Genomic DNA, 17046 nt, shown 5'->3' on the forward strand with positions numbered 1-17046 from the left:
CTACTTCTTCCAATAGCATATGTCCACAGTTACCAAGTTTGGCAAAGAAATATCTTTAAAGTAGTTTGAGATTTAAGTTTTTTTTTTTTTTTTTTACATTCACCATCTCAGTGCGGAGTATGGACACACATACATTCAAGATGAATTTCTCACACCTGCAAAAGGCCCGATATACCACTTATGACATTAATGCAAGAGAATTGCACCCACACAGTCCTTTAGATGTACACTGTTCATCATGTCATTAACATGGTGGGATGACATACAAGATTAGTATGACTAAGGAAAATAAAGATGGTTCTCTCAATCAGACCAGATACCAGAACAAGTAGAGTTAGAATATTGAATTAGTCAAACTCTGTGCTAAAGCAAAAACCAAGAATTTTTATTTTGCCAGGTATTCTTTTAATGACAAAATTATAAAAGACCAAAAACATCTTATTCTGAGACTGCCCTTTTTTTTTTTAAATGGTCTGTTTTATAGTTACAAATACTGCATAAGACAATGCCTTCTTGTACTGCAAAACCAAAATACAAACATGAGTTTGAGTGTCTAAAATTGTGTGCCTGAATTTTCTTTTCTCTTTTTTTTTTTTTTTTTTAAATTAGGATGTTATCCAATAACCCTTCACTTTTATTTGAAGGTATAACTCAAAGTACATCAGCCTCTAGACCTATTTTTAAAGGAGCTTTTTTCTGATCAGTCTTCCAATGTAATTGCTCCTTTAGAGTTCAATACATTCACAGAGTAGCTGAATTAAGAACAGTATCGCCAATGAATGGACTACTGTGAAGAGACAAAGTTTACCAAATATACAGAAGTATAAGTTTTACCATAAGCAATTATGTATATCAAAAGATGAAACCGCAATTAATTTTTAAAAGGTACAAAAAAAGGAGGAAAACCTGAATTACAGAAAAGAAAGTCATATTTATTTAATGAAAAACTAGAAGTTAATAAAAATTAGCAAATACACAAAAAATATACACAAACAGCAGCAATACTATGTAGTGACTTAAAGGGGAAAAAGCAGTGGCAAGAGACCAGACTGCTCAACATGGCTTGTCAGTCAAAGGAAAAAAACAAAAACAAACACAACAGTATCCTTTTCAACAGTACAATCAATCTACGAACAAGTTTTTAGAACTATTTTACAATATTTCCTGTAGAATCAATTCTTAATACAAAAGATGCCCATTTTGGGTGTATATATATTTTCAGTGGTTTACTGTTGACTTATTTTAAATATATTAGTGTTACTACATGCAACTGCTTCCGTAATTTAACAGCCTTTTCTTTTTTTTTACCTTCATATATGTCTAGCCTCCCTCTACCAAATAGTTTATGTCTGGCAGTCAAAGATGGTTACCCTAGTTTCTGCAAAATTAAATTCAACGGTTTTAAACACTGGCCTGAAAATGTTTGATTGCCATTTCAACACATTGAAATAGTTACATTGATGCCTAAATTGCCATTTTCTGCAAAGAGCTGTGCAATGCTGGTGTCAAAGACTAGACAGTCACTATTCATAATGGCTGTTGCAATTCCCTCATGAATAGATCGAGGAGTTGCTTCCCAAGTCAATCGCCGCCTATGACCATTAAGCTCAAGTCGATAAGCAAAATTTTCTGCTTGCTTGCGTGTTCCTATCAGCTGTACGATAGCAAAGAACTGCTGGTGACCATCATATTTTTCCTGTTTCTCCAAGACTAACATGAAATGAAAGCCAAAACAAGACTGCATCATAACCCAGTCAACAGCACCAGGAAGATTAATGTCTGTAGCAAGGAAAACTATATCTTCTCCCTGTAGTGTTGTTATTGACTTATGCTGATGCATCAAATGTGGCATTACAGCATCCAACGAACCTTGCCATTTACATGAAGCACCAGGACATGGACATGAATAAGGCCTAAACTCACACAGCTCTTCATGGTCTGCTTTTTCTGTGTGGGGCAAAGTTATCTCGCATCCAGAAGAGGCATATTTACACGGGAACAGTACAGAATTGGCAACTTTTTCCATAGCCAAGTTACGAATGGAACCCAGTGGGCCTCGGCAAGTCGGGCAGCATGTAAGCTTGGGGCGACAGTTGCTACAAACAAGATGGCCACTCTGACACTGAAGAATAGGTGGCAGCACATAGTCAAAACACACAGGACACTCAAAAAGACTTGCCAAGTCATTGTTGGAAGCTGTAGTGCCAGTCAGAGCAGGCACCCTCTGTGATGGTGTACACTTTGAAGTACCTGTAGGTAGTGCTGTAGCAGTCTGACGGCTCATTTCTGTAATGAAGGAAAAAAAGAGTTACTGTATAAGAGAACGTGTCCATACACCTGTATCTCCGTAACTAGGAGTCTTTTCCCTGTAACTGTTGATTTAACAAACAATTTTTATATGAGAGAAATCAAATATATAATTTAATATATTGTATATTTCAGACAGTTTTTACTGGGAGCAAAAAATAATGTGATACTCCTTAAACATAGTGTGGCTATAGTGTATATATTTGAAGCTGGAAAGGATGTAAAATACTTGCATGGTGGCCAGCTGTACAGAGTTGAGATCAAGGAGCAAAGAAATTCTGTTACATTTTCTAACAAGATTGAGAATGGATGTCTGTTTGCTTAAAGAAAAAAAAACCCAAAAAACTGAAGGTACTCCTGAATAGGTGAACTCCAAACATGTTGTGTGTGTATATATGTATGTTGGATATATAGAACAAGTACCACACTCTAGATGACAAGAAAATAAAGGGGTTCTAACCATAAACATTCTTCCGTAATAACCATCCTACTAGTGACGGTACAGCTGTATTTTCAAAGACCTCAGATTTAGCAAATATGAAACCAGCCATTTGCTGTGAAAAGCAAAAAGCCCCAAAAAAACCACAACCCTTTGCTATGCAAACTTTCTGCCAGTTATTCCACTTACTGAACGTGTAGAAAAATCCTGAGAGATGGTGGGAGTAGGGCATTGGCTAGGAGATGAGCCATAGGTCAGGCCATTTAGCTCTTTAGATTTTTTCCTACTCCCCTTGCTACTAAGGTAAAAGGAAAGACTACTTTTGCAAAGAAAACAATACTATTTTCTCAAAAGAGGGTCATTTTCCCCTTTCCCTGATGTTAGTTTTCTGGTCTTTAGGGCAGGTTTATTGTTTCAGTAGGCTGAGGTGGAAAATCATTAGTGGATCTGGAGAGATTACATTCTTTTACTGTATCTGCCAAACTAACTCTTAGGAAGAAAAAGTATTCAAACTAAAATCTGAGGGGAAGTTCTTTGTTTCTTGAGGTATACACTGAAACACTTCTAGCAACTTATAAGAATTATTTAAATTTAAGGCTGTTCAGTGAAAGTTGCCATTTTGCTACCCTTTTTCAGTTCAGAAAATACAACTGTAGTGGATTGGCATTTGGGAAGACAAACTATAGTTTTCCCAAGAAAAACTAAAATATTCAGCAGATGTGTCAATAAAACATAAGCTTTCCTTCATATACAGAAGAGATTGTTTAGAAGGAAAGAATTCCTTTAATCTGTGAGAAAAAAGTTTCAATATTTTATGTTTACCACATCAGAAAAATGTTTGAATCTATTTTTTGACTTTGACATTTAAGTTTTTTCTTAGGGGTTATCACAAACATTTTATCTGCAAGTTTCTCAAACTTCTTAGCTATTGGGGTATGTTTCCAGTAGCTATCTTCAGAGACCTGAGAACATCTTTGAGGACAAAACGCATATAGAAGAGGCAACAGACTATTCTAAATCAGTGTTTCCCAACTGGTGTGCTGTCAGGCATGAAAAGGTGTGCCATGGAAGTTTTTGAAAAACTACTTGAGTTCTGAATTGAGTCATGAATATTCATGATTTCATTTGGAGACTATATGATGGTGTGCCTCAAAATAATTAAAGGTATCAAGGTGTGCCACAGCAGAGAAAAGTTTGGGAAGCACTGCTCTAAATTTAAAATACATCCAGACATATGGAAGTAGCCAATAGTGTTTGTGAAAAAACTAGCCTTGCCTAGTCTCCTGTGCCTCCGGAAGGGAACGGGAAAAGAATAAGAGAATAGCCAACTCAAGTCCCATGTAACCACTGGGCCCCCCCTCCACAGTAAACTTTCAACTACTTGAAGTGCCTCCCCTGCAAGGGTCAGTTCTCCCCACCTGCCCAAGAGTCTAGACATAGACCTTATTATCCCCCCCTTCACTGCTTTCTATTGTAGGTATGCCTTGCTAAAAACAAAAGCAGGAACACCTCATTTATCAGCATACCCACCCATAGCTGTGGAATTGCTCCCACTTAAGACCAGAGGTCCACATTGATCATATAAGGGGCCTACTTTTGCTTAGATGCATATCATCATGACAGAACATGACAAGAGAATCAGGGTCTACTTCATTTCAAAGTGATAATTTATTTATGGGCCATTTCCATTATGACAGGGCATTCCAATTCTTTCCTAAAAAGCAACTCTGCCCAAGCCAGAGCTTGGAACATTTTTGCATCTGAGACCAGCCCTTTGTTCCCCCATCTATTTTACAAGATTCACATCCAACATCCGTTTCATCAGCCTAGAACCGAGCATTCAAAATTCTTGTTCTGTCTGAATCCCATAGACACAGACCTGACCACGTACCTATTTAGAATCCAAGACTTTACTATGCCACTTGTGTGTTGAGGTATAGGATGGTCTTTAATCTATGATGGATTCCCCAGTGACAGAACATAAATTGAGCCAAACTAGACTTTACCATTATAGTCCTCCAGGTTTTTAGCAGAGGCCACTGGGGCTCTAAATCAGCAGTTCCCAAACATCTCCTCTGCATGACCCCATTTTCAGATATGTTGTTTCCCACTACCCCACACGCACTGTACATACAAGGTCACTCCGCAAGGAGGATGCTATTTTGCTTTACAAAACGGCATCCTCTGGACTGCATCATCTCTCACACATACGGTGCATGTGAGGTCATGCTACATGGAGGGCACCGTTTTGTAAAGCAGAATAGCATCCTCCGTGCGACGTGACCTCATGCATAAGATGCGTGTGAGGTCACGCTGTGCAGAGGCGGCCGTTTTGTAAAATGGTGTCCTCTGCACATTTGGGATTGTTGTGATGCCATCTGCTGATGAAGTGACCCCACTTGGGATCACAACCCACAGTTTAGGAACTGCTGCCCTAAATTGATACCTGTGGCTACCTGACAGCAATACTTGGATGTCTAGACTGCTGTTTTCCTGTTATAAGGCATTCCTATTTGAAGGATGAAGGGGGAGAGAGAAAATCTGTCAACACAGTCTAGTCCTGCAAGACCTCTCTCTAAACGGATGCCAGACTGTTGTAAGGGATCCAATGCCAAATCCTGTAGGCTGCTAAATTCCCGGGATTTGGGTAGTTACTAATCACTATTCCTAGCTCTGGGACACCCAAAAGCACTCCTCAGGTGCAGACCCCATGTCTGACACCCCTGTGGAGACCCCAGAATACAGCCACCTTGAAACCAGAGCCTTAGTCCTCCTGATCTTCCTCTCCTCTCCCCATTGCTTAGATCCATTCTCTCCAAAGTCCACCTGGCTGGGTACACTCTGGTTTCTCTAGTTATACTCTTCAAGGACCATATGACAGTTAAAGACACACACAGGCTTTGGAAAGTAACTTCTTACACACACACACTTTTTGAAAAATGAGAGCACTCTATAGAAAAAAACAAAGGCTTGTCTCTCTGTTCCCTTACCAGTCCTGGGAACCTGTTGGGTCACAAGTCTGTCCAAATTCAGATTAGATGGCAATTTCCTTGTCTCCCTACAGCAAGAGACTGTTGGTCATCCCCATGCACACATAACTCCTCATAAACCCAGTCTTGGTCACGAACCCCAACGTAGGACTCCTTGCTCAATACTGAGTTCATAGACAAAACACCATTGTTTCTTGGGGTGGGCAGTGGATAAAAGTCATTAGCAAGCCCATAAATCTTCCAGAGCAGTCTAGATTATGCTGCCTTTGAAGGCTAGGATATATCAGTTCAAACTAGTTCTCAGCACACAACACATAACGGGCTCCATCCCACCCTGCAGGTTACAATTAGGGTTCATAAAATCAAATGGAATTCATAAGTTCTCACAGGCAGATTCCCCATCACGCACTCTCCACCCATGGTTTTAATCACCATCTCAGGACCACATGACATCCACTGGATCAAATACGGGCCTGTGAAACAGCCAACTGCCTTCACATAGCCAGCCAGAGTGACAAGCTAACAAGAGATTGGCCCATGCACACAGACCATTACCCTATGTTCCAGCTGGCGGAGCCAAAACCGGTCCAAAGCCCATTCTTCACCCTCATCAGCACCATGGAAAAAGCAGGAAACAGTAGTAATACAAAATAATGGAGAAACAAGAGACACTCAAGTTTATTTTCATAAGCTTACTCTTTAAAGCCTACATTTTTAGTCACAGCTACATTTTATGCTAGCCTGATACATTTTTCCACCAAAAGCAAAACAGCCAGCCAGATATAACTGGAAAACAAACAGACAGCCAAAAGTTATGTAGAGAAAATTGAAAAAATTGTTTAAAGTTCCTTTTGTACTTGCAGAAACCATAATGCAACTGTCAAGATATCAAATTGGTATCAGGTGAAAATGTATCGGACACTGGGGTGCTACCCCATAGATGAGATCTGCACCAGTCCTTACTCACTGGGGGGGGGGGACGGGGGGAAGCTGGTCTCTAAGCAACACTGACAAACTAAGGTACTGAATGAGTCACCACCAAAACATTGCATATAGTTTAACAAAAATTGTATCTTAAAACATTTTACAAGGTTTAAATAGAAAGAAAGTGAAGTACAGAAGGGGGGGGGGGAATATACTGCTAAGATTTTTGAATTCTGCATCAAGAAAAAAGGTTCCATCATTGAACCCAACACTGAATTAGTTTATTAACCTGTTGGAAAAAACAAACCTACAGTTATTCCCAAAACTGCAGAGCAGGAAAACTAAATTTTTGCAATGCCTTAATCTATTGGAGACTCAGATTTCACAAATCCCAGATAGCAGCTTTAACATAGTGCACCTAATAAGTTGCAACACAGAAGGTTTAAAAATGCTACCTTTTTTTCTCTCGCTGGTTTTACTTCCTGACAAACATGATGTAAACAGGACTCCCCCCTTCCACGAATACAGAAAGCTCCAGGCAGATTTCCCCGTCATGAGGCGTGAAACAGCTCATTGCGTTTCCCCATAGAAACAAGAACTCATAACAGAGGCCCCTCCTGGAAACATGAAGCTTGAGGACAGACAGACCTGGAACGATACCAGAGGGGGCTACTTTCATGCGAGGCAATCACGCAAACATGGAACTGCCTCCAGCGCAGTAGGCAGAAACCTATCCAATTCCGGCCCCAAGTGAAGTTTCTTCAGTAATCCACAGTGGGAACGTAACACTGCCTGGATCGGAGGAGAAGGGAACAGCTTTGTCCGATCTGTTCCAGTTTACGACCTGTCTCACATACAGGAATCTTCAGACAGTCTCCCTAAAATGGTTTCCCAAACTCCTCCGGCTGCTGCCTAGCAAAGGAAGCTCTGCTGCTGCAGACGCCTTCCCTTCCCTCCGCTGCTGGGCTACGCAGCGCCCATGAGAAGGATCTGGCTACGGACGCGCTGCCACCAGCTCTGCGCAGCTCCAGCCGGGCCGGCGAGCGGAGGCTGCAAAGCCAGAGTAACAAGCAGAAAGGAGAACTTCTCAGTCCCGTGCGTTGTCTTCTGTGGAAAAGCCATTTGCTGCCAAAAGGTTAGCCTGGCCGTCTGTCTCCGTGCTCTGCTCGAGCTCCTCCTAGCACCACCAGCCTGGTCGCACGGAAAAGGAAGGAGGCGGAGAAAGGAGACAGCAGCAGCTCCGGCGTGGCCCCCTCCCCCTGGCATATCAGCCTCCCGTGATCAGGCGAGAACTGGCTGTGCAGTCTGCAAAACACAAACGTTCAGAAGCGACGGGAAAGAGTGGGTTGGTCCCCTACCTACAGTGCCGCTGGAAACCCCGGTCGCAGCTTGTTTTAGAAGCTATTTCAACTGCCCAATGTAAAATGAACTGCTGAATTTTAAGCGATTAAGCTGTTTCCAACAAAAGCTGATGTAACTTCATTTTTGTTTTTCCTGTACAAGGTGAATATTACTGTGGAGAGTAGCTAACAAGCTTAATTTTATATGCTTATGTGTAATCATTACCTATCATTCTAATCTATAAACCCACTCTTAACAATTAACTAAAAAGTTAAAGCATGTAAAACAAGACACCAATGGAAGACGTAGGTAAACCCTGTGCCACCCAACACAGTTACATTAGTTTTACTGTTGAAACTTCCTATTTAAAGGCAGTTCCAGAGGACAAAGGAGCACAAGGGAAAACACAGAAAAGAAGTCTAAGGTAAGATGGGAAAACTCCATGGAAGATGTTAAGAACTAGAGCAGTGGCCATAAGTGGAAAAATCAAGCTGATGCAGCTGAATACTACAAATACTGGACTCTAGAAAGCTGGACCTTGGGGGTTACAGGAAAGGGAAGTGAAACAGCAATGGTGAGGGCATAAAGACAAATTTTGACATAGAAGATGAAGACAGTGACAGTCTGTAAACCTAAAACTGCCAGGAGCAGACAGAGATTGCTTGCAAAGGGAAAAAATGTTGGGTATGAGCTTCTATAAAGGTGTGTAAAGGTAAAGGTGTCCAGGAAAGTTCTTTTTCTAACAAAGTGTTTTCCCACTACATTAGAAATTCAGGTCTTATCCACCCTGTTTTTTCCTGGACGATTATGGACAACTGGAGGAGTATCAGCATTTTAACACTGCAGCAACTGTCATAGTTTAGGGCAACTGGACCTGTATTTCCCCTCCGTGGTCCAAAGAAGGCATCCAATCTCAGGCTTCCAGCTCTCCAGATGTTGCCTCTCTTGGGTGGAGAGGCATGTTTCACACCCTTCTGACCAAGGTATATCCAGGCTGAGCAGTTCCCTGACTTCACTATGTATATATCTCTCAGCAAAGACAGTCTACCTAAAAAGACTACTTGCTTTCTTTTCAGATACTGAGGTCTTGTCTACACTAGCACTTATGATGGTAACATTTTTGTCACTCAAAAGAGTGTGAAAACACACACCCGAGCAACAAATTTTGCCAGCATAAGCACTTGCACGGACAGCACTATGTCAGCAGGAGACACTTTCCCACGCTGCCGCTGTTCATTTAGATGGTTTTATTATGTAACACAGCTACACAAGCACTCTTAATAAGGCACAGCTGTACTGATTTTAAGTGTACACTAGCCAGGAGAAAAGTGATTGTCAACAGTTATAAGTTACCATGCAGTACTTGCTATGCAAGCCTACCTTGCTTTTAAGGTAAAAAGCATTAGAGAAAATATTTTAAAAAATTAAGAACCTACATGCATGCTAATAAAGCTTACTTGGATTGACCCTAATATGGATTCTAGAAGGCCTAGTCCTTAACCCTACTCTAAAGATTAGGGCCTTCTGTGGACCAGAGGTCCTGTCCATTTGCTATATTAGGAAGAAGGTACTGAGCCAGTTTTAAAACCAGGCAATTTATCCAAAAGCTCTTGCTTTGTCTGTTGGGATGTGGAGAATCTAGTTTGAATTACTATATGTATACCTTTCAGGGGTGGTTTCTCTGGAGATGTTACAGCCTGAGTGAATTTGCCAAATGATCCCATTTTTTTCGTAATTTACCCTATCCAAGAAAATACAACTGCACAACACATACACAACTGTTTTTAATATAATGAACTCAAAAAATGTTAAACTTAATTCAATAAAGTTCAATGCAGGAAACTGTCAATTTGTCATAGCAATCAAGCAAGTGAAGCCTGATTAAGAGAGGAAATGACTTTTATTCAACCAGGTATTAACAAAAACAAACTCAACCACCAAGATGCAGTTGAAAAAAAGACAAAAAGGTACAAGACCCTCTGGCCCATTACACATACACATCCCCCCCTTTAAGTTAAGGCAATGGTCCCCAAACTTTAGGTTACACCCCCTTTACTGCTGTCCGTGCCCACTCCACTCCACTCCCAGCTCGGACTGGGAGCAGGGCCATGGTCTGGAGCCAAGGCTGGGAGCAGAGCCACGGCGGTGGGGAGCAAGTTGGTAACAGCAGCTAGGATTGGGGGCCAAGGCGGGGGGTTGAGGCCGCAGTCCCAGTCGGGTCAGGTGGCCAAGACTGGGAGCAGTAACCGAGGCGGGGAGCATGGCCGCAGCAGTTCGGGGCCAAGGTTGGGAGCAGGGCCATGAGCTGAGGCCAGGGCCACAGCTGGGTTGCAGGGCCAGAACAGAGCTCGGGGCAGAGTTGGACTCCCTCCCTGCCCCCCATGGGGGCTGGCCTAGGCCCTAACGTGCTCCCGCAATGTTCCTCCACATCCACCTAGGGGGGCACACCCCAGAGTTTGGGGTAAGGACTAAGCAAGTTACGAATCTACTATCTTATTCTCAAAGTAGACTTCCAGCAGACCAGAATCCCCTAGACATGACATTCTTATTTCTTTAAAAACAGAAAACAAGCAGGATAAAATGCTTCCTTGTGGGCCTTCTCTCATGCATCATAAAGCAGCACCTCCCAAAATGGGTACACAAAACCATTGTTTTTCCTTTGCAGGTCAACTTTGTTTTTGTTTTGCTATTTCATAATGTATAGTCAACTGAACATTTTTTCCATCTCTCCTCCCTCAGCCTCCCCACCCAAAAGTTTTTAGTTTGAAAATATCAGCTATGGTCTTCGTGTTGTACTTTTGTGGATGGAATTTTGGTCTGGAGGCCTAGGCTTTAAACTTAACCAGTTTAATTGGAAAGGTGGTGTACCTTCACTGGACTTTACAAATGTGTTTGTTAATGGGTGTTAGTAGGTATTACACCTTACATTCTAGTCTATATAAGGCCCTTAAACAAATTGGAAAGCTTGTTTAAGATAAATGGATCAAGTAACGTGACTGAAAAGCACATACAGTAGAAACTCAAATATACAAACACTTCGGGAATGGAGATTGTTTGTAACTCTGAACAAAACATTATGGTACAGTACCCTGCAGTCAGTCTCTTCCAGCTGAGGCTGGGAGAGATCTCTACAAAGGTGGCATCTTGAAGCACTGCCTGGTTTGCAAGCAGCTCTTTTGCCCTATTCTTGTTTCTTGCCTTTGGGCTGAACTGGGGGGGGAGGAGGGGGCGCTGCCCCACACCCTTGGCACAACAAGCCCAAGTCCTCAGCCACCGCTCACCCTGCTCAGCGCACTGCTTGCCACACTCCAGAGGCAGCACATGGTAGGGGGTTGGTACCAGCCAGCTGCCAGCGCCCCTCCCTCCCCTGCCCCTGGCACTCACAGGGGTGCTGGTAGCATCCAGGAGTGCAGCCACGGGCAAACCTTGGGGCGCACGGGGCACTGGCTGTGGCCCTTTAAAACTCCTCCAGAGCGTAACTGACTCCAGCTCTAGATCAGGCTTTGGCTGCAACCTTCAGTTCTTTGAAGCATGAGCTGCTCGGCTGTGGCCGCTTTCTTTCCTGGAAAAAACTTCTTCCCTGGAAAACAGCTGTGAGGTAGGAGGAGGTGAAACAGCACCCTTGGCTTACAGGAACAGTGCAGACCCCAGACTGTTTCTGCTCTGCACAGTATTTGCTTTTTTTTCTTCTTCTTCTTCCTCCCCTCCACTGCCTGATTGATTACTGTACTTCCGGTTCACAGGGTGTTCAGTTGACCGGTCAGTTCATAACTCTGGTGTTTGTATCTTTGAGATTCTACTGAACTTTGCCTGTTAATACACGGCCTAATAACTTAGCTAAAGGAGCAGCCAGTGATGAATCTTTAACACTGGATGATATTTTTGTAAGGCACTGAAGTTAAATAAGTGTTAATAAAATAGAACTTTTAAGAATGACTAAAAATCCCTTCCCCTTTCAGTTGTTCAATAACCAGTCTTGACCCTTGCAATGTAATTTCATAGTTCTCAAGACCTGAATTTCTAATGGCAAAACAAACAGAAAAACAAAAATTTTTCAAAAACCAGGTCTTCTTTATACATCTTAAGGGGATGGGGAGGGAGGAAGAGACCAATTTATTTTCCTTTGAAGTCCACTTTTAACACCTATGGTGGATGCCAATATGGTAGGGTGGCCACAAATGGAAGAATGCACCACTTAAGCAAACCATAAAAGCTAACATTTAATGTGGATGTAAAATGAAATAGAGGAGGGTAAGAAAAAGAAGGGAACTTACTTTAGTAGATTATCTGGGATATTTGAGTGTAAGGAAGGGGACACCAGAAAAAGAGAAAGCTGTTAGAGGAGTAGATGTATCTCTAGCTCTCTTACCATACCTGAAGACCTACAGAAGTAGAATAAGATGGAGTATAACCACTATACCAAACGCTGGACTGAGGTTATGTCTACACTTAAGACTACAGTGGCACAGCTGCGCCACTTGTAGTGCTTCAGTGTAGACACTACATATGTCAACAGCAGGTGTTCTCCCATTACCTCCTCGAGAAGCAGTAGCGCTGCCTATCCTAGGGTAGGTTAGGTCGGCATAGCTATGTCTCTCAGGGGTATAAGTTCCCAGTGTAGACCAGCCCAAAGACATCAAAAAGAAAGAAAAAATTAACTTTACAAAGAGCGCAGAAAGATACCATGTCTCAGAACTTGAAATTTTATACATACATAGACCCAGAGACACCTTGGTTTTGTGATTTTCCAAAGTATTATAGTTTCACATATTACTTGAAAAACCAAAACACTTCATGTTATTGAAATAGACTTTTATATAGAACACCTATGCCCAGAGTGTTAGTGAACTATATCCAAAGGCCATATCCATAGGGATGTCTACATGTCAGGAGTTTTCAGTAAGATCAAATACCAACAAGAGCTAGATTTGGGTCAACCATTTTCAAGTTTGCTTCTGAGTGGGAAACTGAATACTTTTTTTTTTTTTTTTTTGGGGGGGGGGGGGGAAGTGGGGTGTTTAAATTTTAAATTACACCAAATTGCAGACTGCTCCAGCAATAGAGAAAATGCTCTAAACCACTAGAGATCCCATTATATAATACAGATTTTTTTAAAAGCAAGATGATTTTTCAGGTTACATTTCAGATCTACTTAAATGGACTGTATCCACCAGATTTCAATATTTACAGTTTATAGGAAACAAAGTTAGAGGTTTTAACAAAAATACAGAAAAATTTGAAAAGTCCTACTTCGTTTTAATAGGTCCCGCTATGTATGAAATATTGGAAATTCTCTTTATTTACACTTAAATAAGCCCTGATTTTTGTTCCACCATTATACCTTTCATTTGCCATGACTCCTGGATGCTGCAACAACTTCATTGTTATTAACACTACCCAGATCACTGTCAACCAGAGTTCCAAAACAAGTTGCAGAATTTGTCAAACCTTAAATTAACTAAATTGTTGAAAATGTAGGCCATTAGCCAGCTGTAAATAAAGACCTGTAATCTTACATAACATTGATATGCATTTCGTTATTTACTCAAATACAACCAGAAACTTCTATATTTAAATATTTGCTACAAAGATATAAAAATGTTTAGATCAATGAGCAGAAAAGTTGTATCTTGAGTCATTAATATTTCTTTGGTGGTAGGAGGAAAATTAAGGTTTGTGACTATAAAGCTATGTGGAGTGCAGTAAAATTGATAAAAAGAAAAATACGCTGGGCAAAATAGTCTCAAGTTTTGTGGGTTTTTTTTTTTTTTTTAATATGGCACACACAAGCTGCTTAACAACACACTTTTATACTGCATTATTTTATGTGGCCCAAAATTTTTTTTCATGGTGACATTAAGGTGTGCAAAAGACATCACACAGAAGAGAAAACATACACTGCGCATTTCATCAGGGTTATATTTTGGAGAGTTACTTTTAAACAACTAATCCTTATTTCAGTCTTCACAGATATGGTTTAAAATTGAAGGAACTGTGTCAAGTTAATCGATTGTAAAGGGATACTGAACTTCAATTTTGCCCAAATTTTAAATTTTGTAAAAAAAGTTATAAAACCTAAGTTAATAGAAGCGTTTCCAAGAATGTTTCTTCCATTCTGTTACAAAAGTTCTTAAACATTCCTCCAGTTCCAAAAGTCTATGATTACATCACTAAAAACCTGAAAATGATAGAAATGCAAATAGTAAACAAAATAGCATGAACAGTGGAAGCTTTTTTAATTTCTCACTTTTAATAATCTAATGTGTTGTTACTAACTAATTTGTCAGTTTACAGCACATTAAATTGACAATCTACCATTAAAGCTATTTTAAGGATTGACAGTTAATCACAAAGTCAGGAAATGCAAAAAAGGTAAGTTTCCAAATGCAACATTAACTCATTAACCATTGTTTTTATAAATCAGATATGCAATGATACAAGTTTCTTATTAAACACACACATACAAACCACAAAAAAGTATTATATATATGACAGATGGTAGAGTTAACATTTCTACTTGAACTTTCCTGACTTTGCAGTTTGGGCTAACCACCTTAAGAGGAAATTACTTACCTGTAGTTCTACTTCTCTGAGGCATTATCAGACTCAATTGTTTTATGATCTCATGCCTCCATCATGAGGAAAATTCTTTTAGCTTTACAATTTTTGATGCTCTGAGGTACCTTGGAGGCTGGCTCAAGGGTGCTGTTCTATAGAGAGAAAACAACCCAGGGCACCTCAGAGGTTCCAGGATATTCTAGCCGGCTCCTGTTTGAGAGCAGGAAATGAGAGTTCCTCTAAATCTAATTATATACAAAATGTACAGCATTTTTCATAATATGCCAACTCCTTTCCTATTGCAAGTTTTCATTTTCTTCTTTGAACCTGAGTCAACTACTCCAAGAAAGAAAGATCAAGCAACAAAATTAGTCAAAGGGTGGATGCAGACCCACAAGCTCAAACATTTCCTCAAACTCTGAGGGGAAGTAGGTCAGCGGGAAGTGGAAGTCCTGTGGGATATCTTCAAAGAAGAATTACAAGTAAGTACATTTTTCTTCTTTACAGCTAGAATACAGGAGTTCTAGTCTTGGAGAACAAACAGCTTGAGCAATGTGTTGAGATATACTTAAGAAATGGAGATCTATCTGACAATTGCATGCCATTATATACATGGTTTTACAAACCACAAATTTGGAACATTAGCTAGTCAAAGCTGAGACATTCTGTAGTAACAAAAATGCCAACTGGTAGGGGATTTGGTTCCTCTCAAATCTGGAAGACTACTCTACTGAGCTGCTTATAAAGAATTCATAGTGGAAACTGAAGCCAACATACCTATGCCCTATAAAGCATGCAGAAAGAACCATACTGTAGTCCCTCTCATGCCCAAGACTGCATGGATCTACAAATGGTCAGAATCTGCTTTGCCTTGGATGATATAAGTATTGATCATACCTCCTTGATATGAAATAGCTTTACTCAGATGTTGCTGGTTGAGATGAATCCTAGGCTTCCCGTCTCACTGCAAAAACACATTCTTTTTAGGCCTACTTTATACTACAAGAGGTTTGCTAGTATAGCTATACCTGCAAACCCTGCTAACATAGACACAGCTTATTTTGTCAAAAGAGCACTTTCTCTGTCATTTGTATCAGTTCCTCAAATTAAACAAACAATATGGACAAAGCACTTCTTTGCCAGTATAAGCTGCATCTACACTGGACTTTTAGTCAGTACAGAAATGCTGGGTTAAAAAAAAAAAAAAAAAAAAAATCAAAACCCACCCAACATTGCCGTTATACTGGCCAGAGCTTCTAGGATACACTTAGCCTTAGTGTAGACATGCCCTGAACAAATAATAGCTTAACTCAACTGAGCTAAAGTAACAAACTCACTTTTTGCACTCATCACTATGAGTCATAATATCTTCAGAGCTAGGGGAGTTTCCCCACACAACTCATCCTGTGTGTTTTGCATTTTTAAAGTAACTAACTTAATTCTTGCATTTTATTCCCTTGCATTAAACACACAAATGCCACCTTGGACATTAATGCCCAAACCTAGCAACAGTGTGAACAGGCCGAAGGCCATAAATTATAACTGAGGATGGATGATTCTGTTTGCCACATGGATAAAACTTGGTTGGTATATAGTTATTAATAACCATGTCAGCTATGTCATCCTGCCAAGACTGTCACATGATTGTTTTCCTGTAACTAGTTCAGCACACGTTTTTTTGGGGGGGATGGTCATGTGGAGAGGACACCCTCACCAAATTTGTGGAAATGCTTTGGCCAGCCCTTCTCTTTCCCAGATCTCTATGCAGGACGTCATACTGCACTTTGCTCTATGTGCTGCTGCTGTCACTCTGCATTTCCTCTGGGTAATGCATCTTCTGCTGAGACATTACTGGATAGTTCTAAAGATTTTCCAAATGCACTACTGCAACATGATTAGGCAGCATGCTCAGTGCAAATTTACAAAAACTTCTGTGTGAAGACAAACTGAAGAGTGTTACATGTAACCATAACTCTAAGAATGACCTTCTGTCTCTAAATTGGTTACAAAATGATTATTACATTTTGTGCTGACAGGACCTCAGCGTTACTATTCATTACTACTACTAAAATAATCAGCATGGCTTTACCCACAATTCCTAACTTTCATCCACATTTACAGAGGTTCCAGAAGTCCAACTGCCTCCTTCCTAGCTGCCAAAACCTCCAGCTTCCTTATCAACTTTTATGATGTCATTAGGCTGATTAAAAAAGTACACAATATTGAAAACTGAAAATAAAGCAATAGCATAAAATAAATCAAATTAAATAGTGACTACTATACTGATTGCACTATTGATGGTCCAACACAGCTAAAAAGAAATTCATGTTTTAATTTAAAAGAAGCCAGCAGAGTTTGTAGCAGGTCACACCAGAGTGCTGCAGAATTGAGCGACTTCACACTGCGGAATTAAGGTGTGGTTTGCTATGGAACCTTACATATAGTGGAGGTACTCCAGTCTTGTACAGAAAGATAAGCTTAGAAAAA

At 40.5% G+C, this 17046-nt stretch overlaps 1 protein-coding gene across 3 annotated transcripts in view; it reads right to left on the reverse strand.

Annotated features, from left to right (window-relative positions):
- Positions 1-911: 911 nt before the first annotated feature.
- The window catches only part of SIAH1 (siah E3 ubiquitin protein ligase 1), a 36874-nt gene continuing 20739 nt past the window's right edge, over positions 912-17046 (reverse strand). For 2 of the 3 annotated variants that reach the window (XM_067550587.1, XM_067550579.1), the window contains exon 2: positions 912-2286. In XM_067550587.1, coding sequence (XP_067406688.1) covers positions 1436-2284 — 849 coding nt within the window. In that variant the 5' untranslated portion in view covers positions 2285-2286 and the 3' untranslated portion in view covers positions 912-1435. Of the gene's footprint in view, positions 2287-7115; positions 7966-17046 lie in introns of all 3 variants that reach the window. The other variant, XM_067550573.1, reaches the window with a different exon arrangement.

The sequence above is a fragment of the Emydura macquarii genome, unplaced genomic scaffold, assembly GCF_026122565.2.
Source record: "Emydura macquarii macquarii isolate MOO-44397 ecotype Brisbane River unplaced genomic scaffold, CSIRO-AGI_Emac_v2 contig_295, whole genome shotgun sequence".
NCBI lineage: Eukaryota > Metazoa > Chordata > Testudines > Chelidae > Emydura > Emydura macquarii.